General features: G+C 34.5%; 1 protein-coding gene across 2 annotated transcripts in view; it reads left to right on the forward strand.

Moving 5' to 3' along the window:
- The window catches only part of LOC127698383 (uncharacterized), a 33,015-nt gene that overhangs the window by 13,516 nt on the left and 1,182 nt on the right, over positions 1-18,317 (forward strand). For both annotated transcript variants that reach the window (XM_052201820.1, XM_052201829.1), the window contains exons 2-5: positions 1,389-1,481; positions 15,706-15,819; positions 16,429-16,488; positions 17,819-18,028. In XM_052201820.1, the coding sequence (XP_052057780.1) occupies positions 1,430-1,481; positions 15,706-15,819; positions 16,429-16,488; positions 17,819-18,028 (436 nt within the window). In that variant the 5' untranslated portion in view covers positions 1,389-1,429. The remainder of the gene's footprint in view (positions 1-1,388; positions 1,482-15,705; positions 15,820-16,428; positions 16,489-17,818; positions 18,029-18,317) is intronic.

Consider the following 18,317-nt stretch of genomic DNA (forward strand, 5'->3'; position numbering starts at 1 on the left):
CGAAATGAAAGCAAGTTACGCAAGAAAAAATTCAATTACATATTAATTCTCTAGGAATGGTATCCCTAACTCATGCTATAAACATGCATATGCATGTCAGTATTTGATTTTTCATAACTGTCTTGTAATAATGAGAGTAGAATGAACAATGAACGAATGAATAAAGGAATGAACGAACTTACAAAAATATACAAACAAACAAACAAGCGAACAAATCAATCAATCAACCAATGCGATTTCTTCAGACAAAAAAATATTTCCACTTTGGGATAGATAGTATTTATTTTGCAAATGACTTTCTCCATGAATAATCGTCCAAGAAGTGCTTCTGTCATCTGATGCCGTGATTGAAAAAATATGACGGATAAGCGTCACCGTGCAATTTGATGGTTTCTGGTCAGTGAATAATTACATTTTGCTGAACGTTTCCATTTTGTTGTAATATATGAATTCGATAATTGAACTGGGAAAGTGTTAATGAAATTGATGTATTTATGTTATTATTTGATAATGAAAACTCCTTTCAGCACAATGGACTGTGGGTTATTAATAGTTATGTTTATAATTGAAATAACGACTTACGACAATGTTTATAATTGAAATCACAACTGTCATAAGTCGATTTCTCCAATTTTCTTTTTGATCTTCGTGCGATTTGTCACGTTTTTACATTATCTTTTATCAAAATTGGAAATAGATTGCTTCATGGACTTCTTGAACAATAACACGATTCACAGCAAGTTTATTTAATTTAACAACAGAGTAATGGATTTCCATTATAAAGTACAAGTGCTCATATTCAAACAACATGGAGATAAGTACAAATGCATTCACATCTGTTTACAATCCGAGGACATGTTCGAATAACATGTAGATTCGAAAACTGTATGATAATTGGTTGATTCATACAGTATTCACTTTATACTTTAATATAAATGAAGCAATGACAATAAGTGATATTGATACAGGTTCCAGCATGAGATTAATTGGTTTGGTTAATATTTCAGAATCAAAACGAGCATATTAATATAAATTTCAAAATATGTAAACAAATTCTAATGCAACTGAGGAAGTTTTGTTGACTAAACATACGTTTGCATGGATTACACAAAAAATAAAAATAAACTGGTTAAAATCTATAATATATGTATCCTCTGACATTTTATGTATCCCTAGGCACCTTTTCTACATAGCATATGACGTGTGTTTGCTAAAAGGAAGATTTACGTTGTACATCTTCATTTTCTACCTGTTTGTTTTCACTGCTTGTTCAAAGACCACGTGTGTAATTAATGAATCTTGACAAAGCTTCCTAGGAATTGCCATAAAGGAAACGAAATATAATCATTAATTTACTACTGTGTGATTTCATATGACATCTGCTGCAGGTAAAAATGGCACTGACCGCTGATCTGACGATACAACTATAATGGCTAGTGAGGATTTAATACCAAAAACAGCTAAGAATGGCACAAAATCTTGTAAGTATTTCATATTTATAACTCCATTTTAACTGAAATTATTTTTTTTTTACAAAAGCCTAGTGTTTGATTTAGATGTAGTAATGTAATTAGTATATTGTCTTTAATAGTAATCAGATAGTAATATCTTCCAATGACGTTTTTAATTGTCAAATAGACAGATTGTCTGCATTTTATTTCTCTGTAACAATTTTTGTCAATCCCTATCATGTCCTTGAGTAATAACCATTAAGTGATTACCATTTTATTTTGAATGAGATGGGATTTCGCTGAGATAAGAGAAAATTTGATATTTTAAATGATTACAGTTTTAATCCGAGTCAAATGGTCCTTGAGATAACAGCGAATGTTGGTATTAATTTTATAGGGATTATCGTTTTATTTCGGGTGAAATGGCGTGTCCCTAAGAAATCAGTGAATGTTGGTATTATGAAGTGATATACCGTTTTAAAATCCGATGTAAATGGCATAGAAGGGATTAACCCTAACGCGAAGACGGTATTGTCAAAAGTTCTCCCAATTTTCTCAAATTTTGAAGATAGAATCTCTGTTTCCATTGCATAGACACTTTGTCTCCTTTTTCTATTATTTTATTTATGGGGAGTGGTCCAAACCTTTGGTATCGAGCTTACCAGATGAATGTTACATATATTGTTAAATTTATATAACTACCACTGGCAGCTGCTGCTAATAGATTGACATTGCTACTTAAATTATTTATAGAGGTAGTTGCACAAAAATTAAGGTACTAACTCCCGAAGGCCCTTCATTGTTTTGATTTTAATAGATATTTTCTTAATCTTAATCTCGAGTGAACTTGGTTAGAGTTATTCAAGAAACATGTATATATTTTGGACCCCAATTTGGACCAACTTAAAAACTGGGCCCATAATCAAAAATCTAAATACATGTTTAGATTCAGCATATCAAAGAACCCCATATATTCAATTTTTGTTAAAATCAAACTAAGTTTAATTTTGGACCCTTTGGACCTTAATGTAGAATAATTTGAAAACTGGACCCAAAATTAAAAATCTAAATACACGGTCAGATTTGGCATAACAAATAAATAAATGTGGTCAAAGATTTTACAAATATAATGCGCCATACTGTGCAATTAAAGATTACTTCTTGAAATTTTTCAATATTTGAAATTTGAAAAAAAAAAAAATGGAATTTGCAACCATAATTACCCATTTAAATTTACCATAGTGCTAACTTAATCTATTTTATAATAGAATTAAAAATATGGTGTCAAATCTTTCATATGGATTTTTTTGTAAAAAAAAAAAAGATTCAACATTTGCAGATATTTTTACTGGTCTTCCTTTATAAATATGCATTTCTTTAAACATAATTTTAAAGCAGTGTAAGGGAAGTAATCAAAACGTTGTATGTGGTTTACCTCCCTTACACTGTTTTAAATTGTCTTAATTGTTCATTAACCATTACTTTATACATAATTTAAAAGAAGTGTAAGGGGGTTATTCAAATGATGTATTTGATTTATCTCCCTTACACTGCTTTAAATTATGTTTTGTACTAAAGTATTTTCCATATAAAAATGCTTGTTTTTTGCCCCTTTTTTGGCCCCTAATTCCTAAAATTTTGAGGCAATTACCCCCAAAATCAATCCCAGCATTCCCTTTGTGATATGGAACCTTGTGGTACAATGTCAGAGAGATCCATACACTAACACACAAGTTATGTCTGGAAGTTACAAAAATGCTTATTTTTGGCCCCTTTTTGGCCCCTAATTCCTTAACTGTTGGTACCATAACCCCCAAAATCAATCCCAACCTTCCTTTCGTGGTATTGAACCTTATGGTAAAATTCCATAGAGATCCATTCACTTCAACTTAAGTTAGAGTGCGAAAACCAATGTGTCTTCGAACGACGACGACGACGACGACGCCGGACGACAACGACAACGACGACGACGCCGGACGACAACGAGTGCGAAAACCAATGTGTCTTCGGACGACGACGACGACGACGACGCCGGACGACAACGACGACGACGACGACGCCGGACGACGACGCCGGACGACAACGACGACGACGACGCCGGACGACGACGACGACGACGACGACGCCAACGTCATACCAATATACGATCGCAAAATTTTTTTGCGGTCGTATAAAAATTAGATTTGATAAAACATGTGTGCACTTCAAATATGTTATTGCCGTCGGTAGTTTTCGAAACCAAATATAGAAAAACCCCTGAGTATCAACCACTGTAGTAAAATTAATCATTATCCATATTGAGGAACATTTGGGGAATAACATTATAATAAAAAAAATGTTATGAAGGAGAATATTTCTCAACAAGCAAAATATATAAGTAACATTTTTATACAAACACTCAAAACCAAGCTAGTAATACCCCTGATCCATCAATAGTGGTATTGACCCAGAGGTATTTATGCAGTACTGACACTATGTTAGAGAAACCCAGGATCCACCAGCAAAGTTATCAACTCATTGGTAAAAATGCAGTAGTAATACCCAGGATCCTTCAACCACCGACAACCATGCTATTGATATATCCTCTACTGAAAACCATGCTACTGATCTACCAGCCATTAACAGCCAAGACAGTGATATACGGAACCATCGGTAGTGTCATCGAACAAGTAGTATTAATGCAGCATTGACAACTAACCTAGTCATAATCCGGATCCAGCAGCAACGGACAACCATGCTAGTGATATTCCGAATCCATCGGCAACTGACAACCATGCTAGTGATATTCCGGATCCATCGGCAACTGACAACCATGCTAGAGATATTCCGGATCCATCGGCAACTGACAAACATGCTAGTGATATTGAGGATTCATCAGTCACTGACAACCTTGTTAGTGATATTCCAGATCCATCAGCAACTTACAACCTTGTTAGTGATATTCCAGATCCATCAGTCGCTGACAACCTTGCTAGTGATATTCCAGATCCATCAATCGCTGACAACCATGCTTGTGATATTCCGGATTCATCAGCAACTGACAACCAAGCTATTCATATCTGGATTCATCAGCAGCTGACAACCATGCTCCAAATATATTCATGCTAGTGATGTACCGGATCCATCAGCATCTGACAGCAACGGACAACCATGCTAGTGATATTCCGTATTCATCGGCAACTGACAACCATGCTAGTAATATTTCGAATCCACCGGCAACTGACAACCATACTATTGATATCCCGGATCCATCGGCAACTGTCAACCATGCTAGTGATATTTCCAATACATCGGCTTTTGACAACCATGCTAGTGATACATCCTCTACTGAAAACCATGCTCTGATCTACCAGCCATTAACAGCCAAGAATATGATATACCGGAACCATCGGCAGTGTCATCGAACCTGCAATGACTAGTATTAATTGCAGCATTGACACCTAACCTAGTCAAAACCCGGATTCAGCAGCAACGGACAACCATGCTAGTGATATTCCGTATTCATCGGCAACTGACAACCATGCTAGTAATATTGCGAATCCATCGGCAACTGACAACCATGTTAGTGATATTCCGGATCCATCGGCAACTGACAACCATGCTTGTGATATTTCGAATACCTCGGCAACTGACAACCATGCTAGAGATATTCCGGCTCCATCTGCAATTGACAGCCATGCTTGTGATATTTCGAATCCATCGGCAACTGACAACCGTGCTAGTGATATTAAGGATCCATCAGCAACTTACAACCATGTTAGTAATATTCCAGATCCATCAGTCGCTGACAACCATGCTTGTGATATTCCGGATTCATCAGCAACTGACAACCAAGCCATTCACACCTGGATTCATCAGCAGCTGACAACCATGCTCCGAATATATTCATGCTAGTGATGTACCGGATCCCTCAGCATCAGCAACTGATAACCATGCTAGTCATTGTTGAAAACCCTGAATCATCGGCAGTAGCATTAACCCAGTTGTAGTAATGCAAAACCATCGCTGAAAATTTACTTCTCGTCCATGATGCTCATAATCCCACCGTAATGTACAATAACCCCACAATAACATCCATAATGGACGTTGTGTCATTTTGTTATGTGTTTTCTAATGAAAATGTATGTTCTATAAATCGTAATGATGTTCAAGGGGAGGTGCTAGCCTATTCTATAAATTCCACTAAGTGACGTCATACCGTACAAATGACATCCATTTTACGGTGATTACAGGATAGGAAGTTATTGTGTGTTCCACTGGAAAAAAGACCACGACGAACAAATAAAAAAATATGTCATATGACCAAAGTGTGTCACGTTCTACCCCTGTCTTGAACAAAGGTCACTTGCAAAAAATTAAAAAAAATATTAGCCATATACCTATTTTTCTCCAATCTGTTAACAATTAACGAAAATTAGCAATGATATTCATCATAATTACGTCTTTGATCAATTCATTTAATACAAGAGGCTGCCAAATTACAGCAATCCCAGTTAAATGTCAACATAAACAAATTTAACCGCCATTTCGTCACCAGTAACACCATATAAAAATATGAAAGCATTGGTTGAACGGTTCTCAAGCTATTGCACAGAAACAGGTATTATCGACAGCCCCTCGTACTACCCAAAATCAATAACCTGATTTTTGGTCGGAAAACTCTGTTAAAACTTGAATTTTGGGAATAGCGATTCTCTAGATTGTGAAAAGAAGTTTTCTTATAAAATTTTGTATAACAACTTCCCGATGAATTTCTTTCACTCAGTCACGTTGCCAAATCCCGAAAGAATTAAAACCTAATGGAATTTTCCTTAAATAGTTTAACAATAATTTTCCCGTGTGTTCAGGACATATATTTCAATGATTGCTTAGGTGGCGACCATTTGTTCTTTTGGGGGAGAGGGCAGAAGGATTCTGAAAATAATTACTAGGCCTGGTTAAAAAAAAAATAAAAAATTTGCGTAGCAACAGATGAAAATAAATTATCAATCCGGGAAGTTGAGGCTAAACCGCTTTGCAATGAAATACTCTTACCTTCCGAGCAATATCTCCTTGTTTGTCAAATCCCCTGCCATGTAAATTTGACCAAGAAATAAGGTTGCAATTCTCTCGGGAAAAGTGGACTTTCAGAAGGATATGTATGTTCTCCTGATGTCGGTTTGTTTGTTTGATGCTTGCGAATGTTTTATGTTTCTGGCTTTCCAAATAAAAGTCTGGAACTTTCCTTTTAGAACTAACCGTCCATAAGCACTTTCAATTTTTTGCCGTTTATTTTATATCAAAAGGATGGTGTGATAACAATTTTATGGTTGATTTTTTAGAATTAAGAAAATGGTGACAATTGATTGATTATGTGTTGTTTGTTTTACGTCCAGTGGTAAATATTTCATTCATGTTCAGGACGAGAACAAATTAACAATTCATACAATAGGTTCTGCAATAGGGGACGATCCGGATGATGGGCAGGAAATTTAGAATGCTACTAGAAAATGAGATTTGGATAGGAACAGAAATTTAGCAGTGCAACAGGCAACCTACGGACCCCTCAAAGAGTTGTTGCAAGAGTTTTTAACGCACATAGAGCTTGGCGCTCTCTCTATACAAGGCATTGGATTAAACGTCCCCATTCTGACATGACGTGAATGTTATGAAAATTAAGACTTGCATTCAATTTTAAGATAGTTTGATGAGAAAATGTGACATAATCATGAAACTACGAAACTTTTAAACGTGATAACAGATGAGAACTATTCGCCAGTATGTCAAAATGGTACAGATAAAGTTTCGCATGAATCTTTAAAATTAATCATTTGGAGAAAAATTAAACTCCACTTATAAAAGTTCGGAACTAATTACATGCACGATTTAAACATATAGCCAATATCATCTGAAACTTTTGTAGTAGTCATTGATGTTTTTCTTTGTATCGATCTGATGAGTTAATCCTTTTTCAACTGATTTTTATAGTTTGTTCTTATGTTGTGCTGTTACACCACTGTCCCATGTTATTGGGAGGGTTGAGCTCTCATAAACATGTTTAACCCCCCCCCCCCCCCCCCACATTCTTTATGTGCCTGTCCCAAGTTAGGAGCCTGTAGTTCGGTGGTTGTCGTTGGTTCATGTCTGTCATATTTGTTTTTCGTAAATTGTTCTTTTTATAAATTAGGCCGTTTGTTTTCTCAATTGAATTGTTTCATATTTTTCATGTCGGGGCCTTTTATAGCTGACTATACGGTATGGGTTTTTCTCATTGTTGAAGGCCGTACGGTTGCCTATAGTTGCTTACATTCACTTCATTTGAACTTTGGTGGATAGTTGTCTCATTGGCAATCATACCACTTCTGCTTATTTTTATATAAACTAACATTTAAGGTGGCATGGGAGTATAAAAAAAAATGATAGATTTTTTTCATATTTTGCCAAAATATATTGTGTACTGTAATATGTTCAAAAATGTAATAAAAATGATAGGTCACCGAGCTTGATTTCAAGATTCAGGTTGTGAAAAAATACACATTTTGTATGGATTATACAGGGGAAAAAAGCATGATAATGTTAATAGAAGATATTAAACTAAATGATAGAATTTTAAAATAAAATATGAATTATAAAATGCTTTCAGAATATCAAAAGAAATAAAAAAAAATGGGCTCACCGCTCGGTTTTCCTGAGATAACATTAAATATAAAAAATTTCTGAAGATTCCTTTATAAATTTTATTTTTTTCTGTCGAATGTTTAAAAAAATTGAAATCAAGCAAAAAATTCGACTTTTGTAAAAATATGAGTGATAATAACCCAAGATCGCATTAAGGTGTTCCTTTAAATGAATATTCTTATTAGTAAGTTGATCCCTGCATTGAAATATGCTGACCTAATTAAAATTTTATTGTGTTCTGCTATTTTACAATCCAAGATGGCGAAAAACACACTTCTCTTGTCCGGCCAGGGCCCATCAAGTCTTCAACAAAGACTATCGGACATCAAAATAATCTCGGCTTACTATCTAATTGAACTGTCTACCTATAAGTAAATAAAAAAAAAGTGCAACTATTACGTGCACATTCAGGGTGATAAAGATTTCAATAACATTAATCCAATAGGTAGGTTCGGGATTCATGGTGGGAAATGTATCTGTCGTTGGAAAAAGATGGGATGTTGGACAAGGACAAGAACTTTTTCTTGCAAGAAACACTCTCTGGATCCCTCAAAGGGTTGTCATTCGGGTTCTTTGACGTGAAGTTAGAGTGACACTCTACCTATACGAGTGGCATCGGATTTAACGCCCACGTTCATATCGGACGTGACTGCGTATTTATACATCCCGAATAGCCAAACGAACGCCCCTCTTTGGCAAAGGTTTTACTGCTGATCTGAAGAATTTCAGGTGATCATTCACATTTAAAAACCCAGTTAACCCTTGGTGATCAAAACAGCTGTATATGCTAATGTGTTTTTCCATTTATAATAGATTAATACTATGTAATATCTCCCTCATGCAAAGTTCTGACTCCTTGCCCGGCTTTGTCTTTACTTTTTGTCTTTTTTGGTTTAGAAGCTCTTCATTTTTAACCGGATTTTCGAAGGAAAAATCGGTTATTGATTTGGGGATGTTCGGCGGGCGGGCGGGCAGGCGGTATCGGCTGCCAAACAGGGTCCGTTCATTTACATGAAGACGCTTTGATGTTGTTTCCTGTGACTAAAAGAAGGTCAAGTTCAATTTTCACGACTTTAGCTTTTCTCGTTCTTGAATATTGGACCCTTTTAGAAACCAGAAATTTACTTATTATGTGATTGAGTTATTTCCCTTTGAACAGAAATTAAAAAGTTTATGTATAGCTGAGATGTATAGATAATCAATGATTGTATCTGTGCAATTGATTAGTCAGGAGTTGTCAAAAATTTATACTATTTTTTTTAAGTCATGTGTGTTTTGAAGGTATATGTCACAGTTGTTATGTGGTATTTTATTTTTGTTGTGTGTGTTAATGTTAAATTTTTACTTGATCCTGTTTGGGTGTCCAAATTTGCAAATATCATTTTCATTAAATAATAATCTATTTTTATTAAAGGATATATTTCATTACATTACATTGTGTAGATAAAGTTGTTGACATTGATAGATAAGTTGCAGATAAGATATCAGTTTGTGACAAATGAAAGAAAAAATATTGGAAACTATTAATTATATTTGATTATAATTTGAAAACATCATATCTAATTTTAGAGAACAATTTTTAGTGGTGAAATCATATTTAATTTTAGATTTGCATTACTGGTTCATGGAAACAAGTTTGAGTTATTTCCCTTTGAACAGAAATAGTTTTAAATATTAAGTATTTCATCAAAAATTGAATTTTTGGGGTTCTTTGATAAGCTGATTCTAACAATGTACTTAGATTTTGGATATTGGACCATAATAGGTAAATGTCCAATTTCAAATTTTTCAGTTCTTCGACCACATTTATTTTGATTGATTGATTGATTGTTGGTGTTTTAACGCCACTTTTAAGCGCCACTTTTGGGCTATTTCGTGGAGGCCAGTTTTTATTGGTGGAGGAAGCCGGAGTGCCCGGAGAAAACCACCGACCTTCGATAGGAAAACTGGCAATCCTAGTCAATTAAGAATGGAGTCGAGTGCACCCGCACAAGCGGGGTTGGAACTCACAACCTCATTTTGTGTCACAAACCTATGCTGTATCAAATATTCAATCACAATCCAAATTCAGAGCTGTTTTAAGCTTAAATGTTGTGCCCATACTTGCTCAACTGTTCAGAGTTCGACCTCTGCAGGAAAATCTGGTTTGCTGTCACTCTGACAGCCTCTTGTTTTAAAGAAGTTTTGGATTTTCAAATATTTTGGCCTCGCGTATCACTGAAGAGACATTTATTGTCTAAATGCGCAACTGGTGCTGCAGAAGATTGCTACCGTTAATGATATTAATGTGAAGAACTGTATATGTATTTTGCTCGTTATTTTAATTAGTATTTCGTGAAATGTTAACGGGAATGCTTATTTAGAAATTCTAATCATCTGAAAGAAATTTCCGCCAATGATAAATTTATATATAAAGTCTGTTTAAAGATGATGTGGCAGAAATGGCAACAAATAATGCATACTCATTAGTCGCATTATGTATGTCTTAGATTTGATTAATGTTACGCTTCTTAATGTAATATAGCATTAGTAAATACGGACCATAAATCAAACGTCGCTTGTAACATCTGCTATAATGTTGTCATGCGATATAGTGTATATTCTATTAACACGGTTTACACAAAAATGTCAAGAGAAAGACAAGTGAAAATTAAGAAGGTCTTAATGTAAAATGGACTGAATTTACAAATGGGTGGAACAAAGGATAATTGTACCAATAAGACTGACACTAAGGAAAGTGGCTTTAAAGGTAAAGAAATAACTATCTCGAACGTGTTAGTTGTGGAAAACGGTTAACTAGTGTTTTCTCTTGTACAGCACAGTTCATACACCATTCAACCGTTTTGTCTATAAGTGTGTGGTTTGGGGGGGGGGGGGGGGGGGGGGAATGATTTCGATGGCATTTAGATACAGGAGTTTTACTGGTTGCAATATTATTACTGCTGTCCATGACAATTCTATAATATCTATAATTAATAAAACACTTTGAAAGTTGTTATGATCATAAATCGTGACCTTGTGTGGTATTATACTATTACAATTTGTTAATTATTGATTATTAATATTTATATAAATGTGTGTATTTTTGTTACTCAATTAATCGGTGAATTTTTTCTTTGTTTTTTTCGTTTTTCGTTTTTTGTTTTTGTTTTATTTTTCATTTCGTGTTGGCCATTGTAGGTTAATTAATATGGAATAAAGTATTCTTCTTACATGTATATGCAGTTGTTAACATATAAAAGAAAATCCGAACAATGGCTCTTATGGGACATGATAAAGCTAAAGTAAATAAAAAGATTAATACGTTTTAAAAACAACTGTGTCATTGACTTCGCTATCAATCAATAAATCAGTAATACTATAATAATTAGATAAAAAAATGATTAAATTGTTAAAATAAGCATTATGAATAAATATATATGTATCTAAAAAATACTATCAATTTGATATTTTTAATAACATAATCAAATTCGGCTACAATAAAATTAATGATACTTTTATTAATACATTTGGCCTTTTAAACTTTTTTTATTCGAGCGTCACTGATGAGTCTTTTGTAGACAAAACGCGCGTCTGGCTTACACAATTTTAAGCCTGGTATCTATGATGAGTTTATTGGTATCATCATGCATAAGCTTTGTTGGAATTTTGTTCTAGCAGTTTTATGAACTGGTTTCAATCTTACGGAAGATGAACAATTAAAAGAAAGTTTCTTCAACCTGTCAATTATCCTTTCACCAAAAAAATATTGCTTAAAGAAAATGGAACAATTGTACTTATGAATTGATGAATGAGAAGGTATGAAAATCACAAAGTATTACAAATCTATCAATTAGCATACTTCAGATATACATGTACAAAATTTCCTAAGACATCTGTAAACTAAAGTTTGAAAATTCATTTCGCACATTTTAGGATTGAGATCTTCTTGCATTTAAGGAAAACTTAACAAACCGCCGAAAATCCCTCATTTTATAATTTTCTCATCTTAATCGTCGCCCAGTATAAAAAGGTCCGAAACACGTCACCATGGACACGGTGTCGTCTGATAAGGCAGGTGTCCCCTCATCACCAGACATGACAAATATCCCAAACATGACTCAGTCAGATCATCATACTAGTGACAATAGCAATAGTACACACACACAGCCATGTTCAGTTCTCCTTAAAACATTTTGGATTTTGATGACTCTGAACAACACTGTCTCATTTCGAAATGTGGAACTAATGGCTGCGAAACTTGTGAAATTTTAATAACAGACGCTCAATTCACCTAAAAAGTCTTACCTTACTAGAAGTTACGATGATCTGAATTGTAAATCTATAAATGTCGTCTACGGATTAGAGTGTAACCTTTGTGGATTGGTTTACGTCGGTGAAACGAAAGGAAGGCTAAACAAACGTATGTGCGGCCGTAGATCAGATATCAATCTCAATGCAAACGACATTCTGTACCAGCATTTTAATCAGCCTGATCATTCCATCGTTTCTATGACAGTTTTATAATCGAAAAAATATACCACAAGACTAACAATCCTCAACTTGCAACGCCTCTCCGTAGACAAAAAGAGGACTACTGGATTCGACAAATGGGAACTGCGTCACCATATGGTTGCAATGACAAAATTGATGGTATAGGTATTCTATCTAGTCCTTCCTGTAGCTCGGTGAATGTGATGAATATTTTCAACTCTACTCCTCGACGTAGACGCAGTCATGGTCATCGTCATTATACATCACCTACTTTGCATGATGTCTCTATTAATGACTTGCTGCCATTTATACAAAAGCCGTTAGGTATTCATCACATTCGCACGAAACTGTATTCATTACCCCTTTTAAAACTTCATTCTCTGTTCAATTTATGTTTGGGAACCACTGTTACAAACCCTCATTCAAACCAATACAAACTTACAGCTATTATTTCGGATATTGCAAGTCACAGACTTTTCAAACCAGTTCGCATTGGAAAAGATGAAAAAGAGAAAAGATCTTTTCTTAAACTTTCCTTTGCCAACAAGGGTCTCGATGGCGTCAACTTAGGTAATATCCTTCATCATAAATTAGTTCAGTCGAAAATACCTCCTTATTTTAAAGATCAGTCTGAAGCAATAATTTCTTATACCTATACCAAACCAATTGCAACTAAAATTTCAATTACAAACACGTTTTGCAGGATCTCAACATTGACGACTTCAAGTCTAAACCTCCTGATTGCACCTGTGCTAGTTCCCAATTTACATTTAATCCGGCTGGCCACGTTATTACCGGAGACCTCAACATTGTCAATAACACTTCCCTGCGAAATTTGTTATCCAAAGGTCCGAAATATCGTGAGCCTAAATCCATCAATTGGAAATACAACTTCAAAATACTGATGGATTCAGTCGAGGATTATGCCAGGCAATGGGCTAAACGCGAGAAAGAAGACGTAGATACTCTTTTCGAATGGATAAAGGCTGTGAGGTCGTTGATACAAATCCGAATTAAGAAACTAAATGGGCATATAAATACCCACGCTACATCAATTTTTAAAGACCCAAATGTTGAAAAACACTTGTCCTACCTCCATGACAAAGATGTTGTTGTCCCCGCAGATAAAGCCCCAAACAACATCGTTTTTGCGTGTAAATATCATTACATAAACTGCTTGATAAATGAATTAGGTATTGACAATTCACTTGGAAACTCAACATATACCCTCACGACACTTACCAAAGAGGAAATCCTGGATAATCATAGGTCTGTTCTATGTTCCTTTGGAATTTCAACCAAAGATGAAGAACTGGATCTTCCATCACTGTATTGGATACCTAAACTACACAAGTGTCCTTACAAACAACGGTATATTGCTGGGTCTTCCAAGTGCTCCACGAAACCTCTTTCTAAACTATTAACATTTATTTTATCAGCAATCAAAGCCGGGCTCCAAATTTATTGTGAAACTGCCTATTCTAGAGGTGGCGTGAATCAGATGTGGATGCTAAAAAATTCCAAAGATCTTTTAGAGTACATACAATCTAAGACTCTCTCATCTTGCAATAGCATTAACACATTTGACTTTTCTACACTTTACACAAGTATTCCCCATTCCAAACTAAAAGACAAATTGAAAGAGTTGGTATTACTTTGTTTCATTAAAAAAAATGGCGAACGTGGATACAAGTATCTTGTCTTGGGGAGGGATAAATCCTACTTTGTAAAGAATCACTCTGATTCAAACAGAAAATTCTCTGAAACTGACATTATCAAGATGCTTGATTTCTTGATTGACAACATATTTGTTACGTTTGGAGGACGTGTTTTTCAACAGACTGTCGGAATTCCAATGGGAACCAATTGTGCCCCTCTTCTTGCCGACTTGTTTCTTTATTATTATGAGGCTGACTTCATACAGGAACTTCTTAGGAAGAAAGATAGGAAGTTAGCAATATCCTTTAACTCTACATTCCGCTATATAGATGATGTTCTCTCACTAAATAATACAAAATTTGGTGACTATGTTGAACGAATCTATCCCATCGAACTAGAGATAAAGGATACTACAGATACAGTTAAGTCTGTCTCATATCTTGACTTACATCTAGAAATTGACAATGAGGGTCGGTTGAAAACAAAACTTTACGACAAAAGAGATGCTTTCAGCTTCCCAATTGTGAACTTTCCATTTCTATGTAGCCACATTCCAGCAGCGCCTGCATACGGAGTATATATCTCCCAATTGATACGATATTCCCGGGCTTGTGTTTCCTATCATGATTTCCTTGATAGAGGATTGCTGCTCACAAGGAAGCTATTAAACCAAGAGTTCCAAATGGTAAAGTTGAAATCATCCCTTCGTAAATTTTACGGACGCCATTACGAGTTGGTTGACCGTTATGGAATAACCGTTTCACAGATGATGTCGGATATGTTCCTTATGTCGTAACTACAATCCCCTTCCCTTTTCACGAATGTGACTTACCGAATTAGACTATTTACCGGATTTGTAATAACATAAGCAACACGACGGGTGCCACATGTGGAGCAGGATCTGCTTACCCTTCCGGAGCACCTGAGATCACCCCCAGTTTTTGGTGGGGTTCGTGTTGCTTAGTCTTTAGTTTTCTATGTTGTGTCATCTGTACTATTGTTTGTCTGTTTGTCTTTTTATTTTTGGCCATGGCGTTGTCAGTTTGTTTTCGATCTATGAGTTTGACTGTCCCTCTGGTATCTTTCGTCCCTCTTTTATTGATGTATTTTCACATAGTTTTAAAAGAGATGTAGAATTTTATTATTTTTACAAATTCAGGGACCAGATAATAACTTATCACCCCCTCTCCTTTTATCGTGCAGATTATAAGTGATACTGAGCATGACTGATACTAACTTAGGTAGAAGAGGACCAATACATACAATCTGTGTTGTTATTGCTTGTATAGGACTTGATAAATACAAATTGTATAATAGCAAGTCGAATACTATATATATATATAGTACTTATTACATCATTATTTCTATTTTCCGACATTGCTTTCATCCCCATTGTTCATATGGCACATTTCGCTAGGAAAAAACAATAATACAATTATTTCTCTGAATGATTGTTCTTTTTCAGCAAAATCAAGAAAATGTTGTGTCTGGATATGCCAAATCACATCGGAAGCATTCCTTGAGGAAGAAGATTTACTTCATTATATTGGTCGAATTGAATCAACTGTTAGCAAATCAGGTAAAATAGGTTAATATTAGATTTGCATTGTTATCCAGGATTAAGTGACTTATCAACGATGTCACCATTATAACTACCGTTTTCTCATATTCTAAACGTTGATTTTTGTGACAATTGTTCAATAGGCAATACTTCTCATATGTCGTGTTAAAGACATTCGTGGAGTAGCGCAAAAAAATAAGTTTCGTACGATTATCTTTAATTGCTTCCTAACACTTGATATGGTTTTAAACACAGGAGATAACTCCTTTACGAAATTGAATTGTACAATACAGGATCATTTGATGTATTAAATGTTTCGTGTTTATTTTTGGCAAATGACGCGAATAAAATCAATCAAGACGTTTGAATCGTGTGTTGCAAGTGACGGGATGACAAATCTTTGAACTGCTCTTCTGTCTTATTTCGTACTCACTTTTTTAATCCAAGACTTAATTTTGTTAACAATACAGTTGTTACCACATGTCAATATCGGACGATTCCTATTTTATTTGACAGAATCATTAATTCCAAATGCTAGTTATAAATCAATTGGAAAAGCAAATCACAACAAATTTTAAATAAGCCGGTCATAGAAAGAAAGTGAATTGTTTTATTTTTATTTTGTAGCTATTGGTGCAGTATTGTTAATTCTCAGCTATGCTCTATCGATTATGTCTCTTGCCATTGGTAAGTTTATCTTACTATTTCAGAGTAAATCTTGAAAATCCAAATGCAAAAGTGAAGACGACACACGTATTTCAACAGTAAACAAGAAATATGCGAATCCCACAAAATAAATGGACAAAAGACATTTTAATTATTTTAGATTTATTATTGATGTATCAAAGAACGTCAGAAGTTCGGTTACTATTTTCTAATGAACATCAATATTTCGAAAAAATAAAAAAAAAGAAGCGAGTGCATTTGTTTTTTAAACTGAGAAATTAATGCATCTAGTTAAATATTGGTAGCTAAATTTAAACAAACTTGCTGACATGCAGGAATGCGAATTAAACATTGTTAAAGGTCGTTCGGTGACCTATAGTTGCTAACTTCTACATCATTTGGTCTCTGGTGGAGAGTTGTCTCATTGGCAATCATACCACATTTTCCTATTTTTATATAATCTGTTTTACATATTTGCATTTTCAAATAAATAATTATTAATGATGAAGGAGTTAAGAGATTGGTTATCGTCAAGTGCAATAATATTTGCTCCGCTTGCTTTAGCTTCATTTGCTTCATTCGTCACTTTTATTTCATGCGTGAATTTTACTTATCGTTTCTTACACAAGTATATTGAAATCTACACACCGATTCCAATAAAATTACTTTTTAATTCATCGCTGCTATTACCTAACAGTAGTATATTCCTAGAACACTACCAAACAAAAATTTAGAAGAGCAAAGAAAAAAAAAAAACCGATAATTCCTCTGTAATAACATCCGGGTGATCCCGCAGCGGAGCAGGAGCTGTTTAACTTTCTCGAGTACTGCTTAGTAGGATTGATGTTTTAACCATGCTTTTTCTGCTTTTTCGTTTTTGGTACGTTATACTACTGTGTACTTTTGTTTAGAAATTGTGTTTGTTTTTTTCGTTCAATTTTAATTTTGTTTAGATATATATCTTATTGTTAGTTTTTGTTCGGAATTTTTTTGCTGGCTTTTTAGTTCCTTTTAAATTATTTCGTAAAAAAATGAAAGGATAGGATCCCTGATTGAAAAACTTATATGAAAAGTAGTAAAACTAGGAAAATTAACTGAATCTAAATACAGATGTATGACGGGCATATCGTAACATTCGAATGTCACATCTAATCATTTAACTTTGTATCGTGTTTGTCGACCGTGCGAGACCCCCATGGGTAGTCAAGGTCGTTAAACACACCTTGGTAGTAGATTAAATAAGGAATTGGGTCTAAAATAAAGGTTTCAAATTCAATACTATAGATTTGCCATTAATTGCAAAAGATAAAAAAAGACATTAAACACTCATTAACACTTATTATTTTTTCAGGTTTTTTACGCATAGGAACTTGTCAATGCCAACCAGTTTTGCCGATATTTCTTATTGTGCATGGATCTGCGATGTGTGTTCGTAGTTTATTTGAAACTGGAAAATTATGTAAACAAACAAAGCGGGAAGATGCTTCTTCTAATGCATGTTCTCCGTTGCAAACATTGAGCAAGATATCCAGTGTTCTTGTTGCTTTCTGGACCATTACAGGTACGTAAAGCACAATAAACCGCAGTAATAATATTCATCAAACCAAACATGTCAATGTGGAATAAATTTTTAATCCTTAAAAAATAATTTCACACAGACATAAAACGGTTAGAAGATACGAAACTACATTTTGACTATGCTGGAAAGGTAACCAGAAACCGAAATCCAGAGCACATTAACTATACTGAGTCAACAACGGAAATCTAATTTACATATTTGTGTGTTTCGTTATTTATATGATAAAAATTTACAGTTTTCTAATCAAAAGTTATATTTTTTTTATTTACAA

This window comes from Mytilus californianus, unplaced genomic scaffold (genome assembly GCF_021869535.1).
Source record: "Mytilus californianus isolate M0D057914Y unplaced genomic scaffold, xbMytCali1.0.p SCAF_1, whole genome shotgun sequence".
NCBI classification, from domain to species: Eukaryota; Metazoa; Mollusca; class Bivalvia; order Mytilida; family Mytilidae; genus Mytilus; species Mytilus californianus.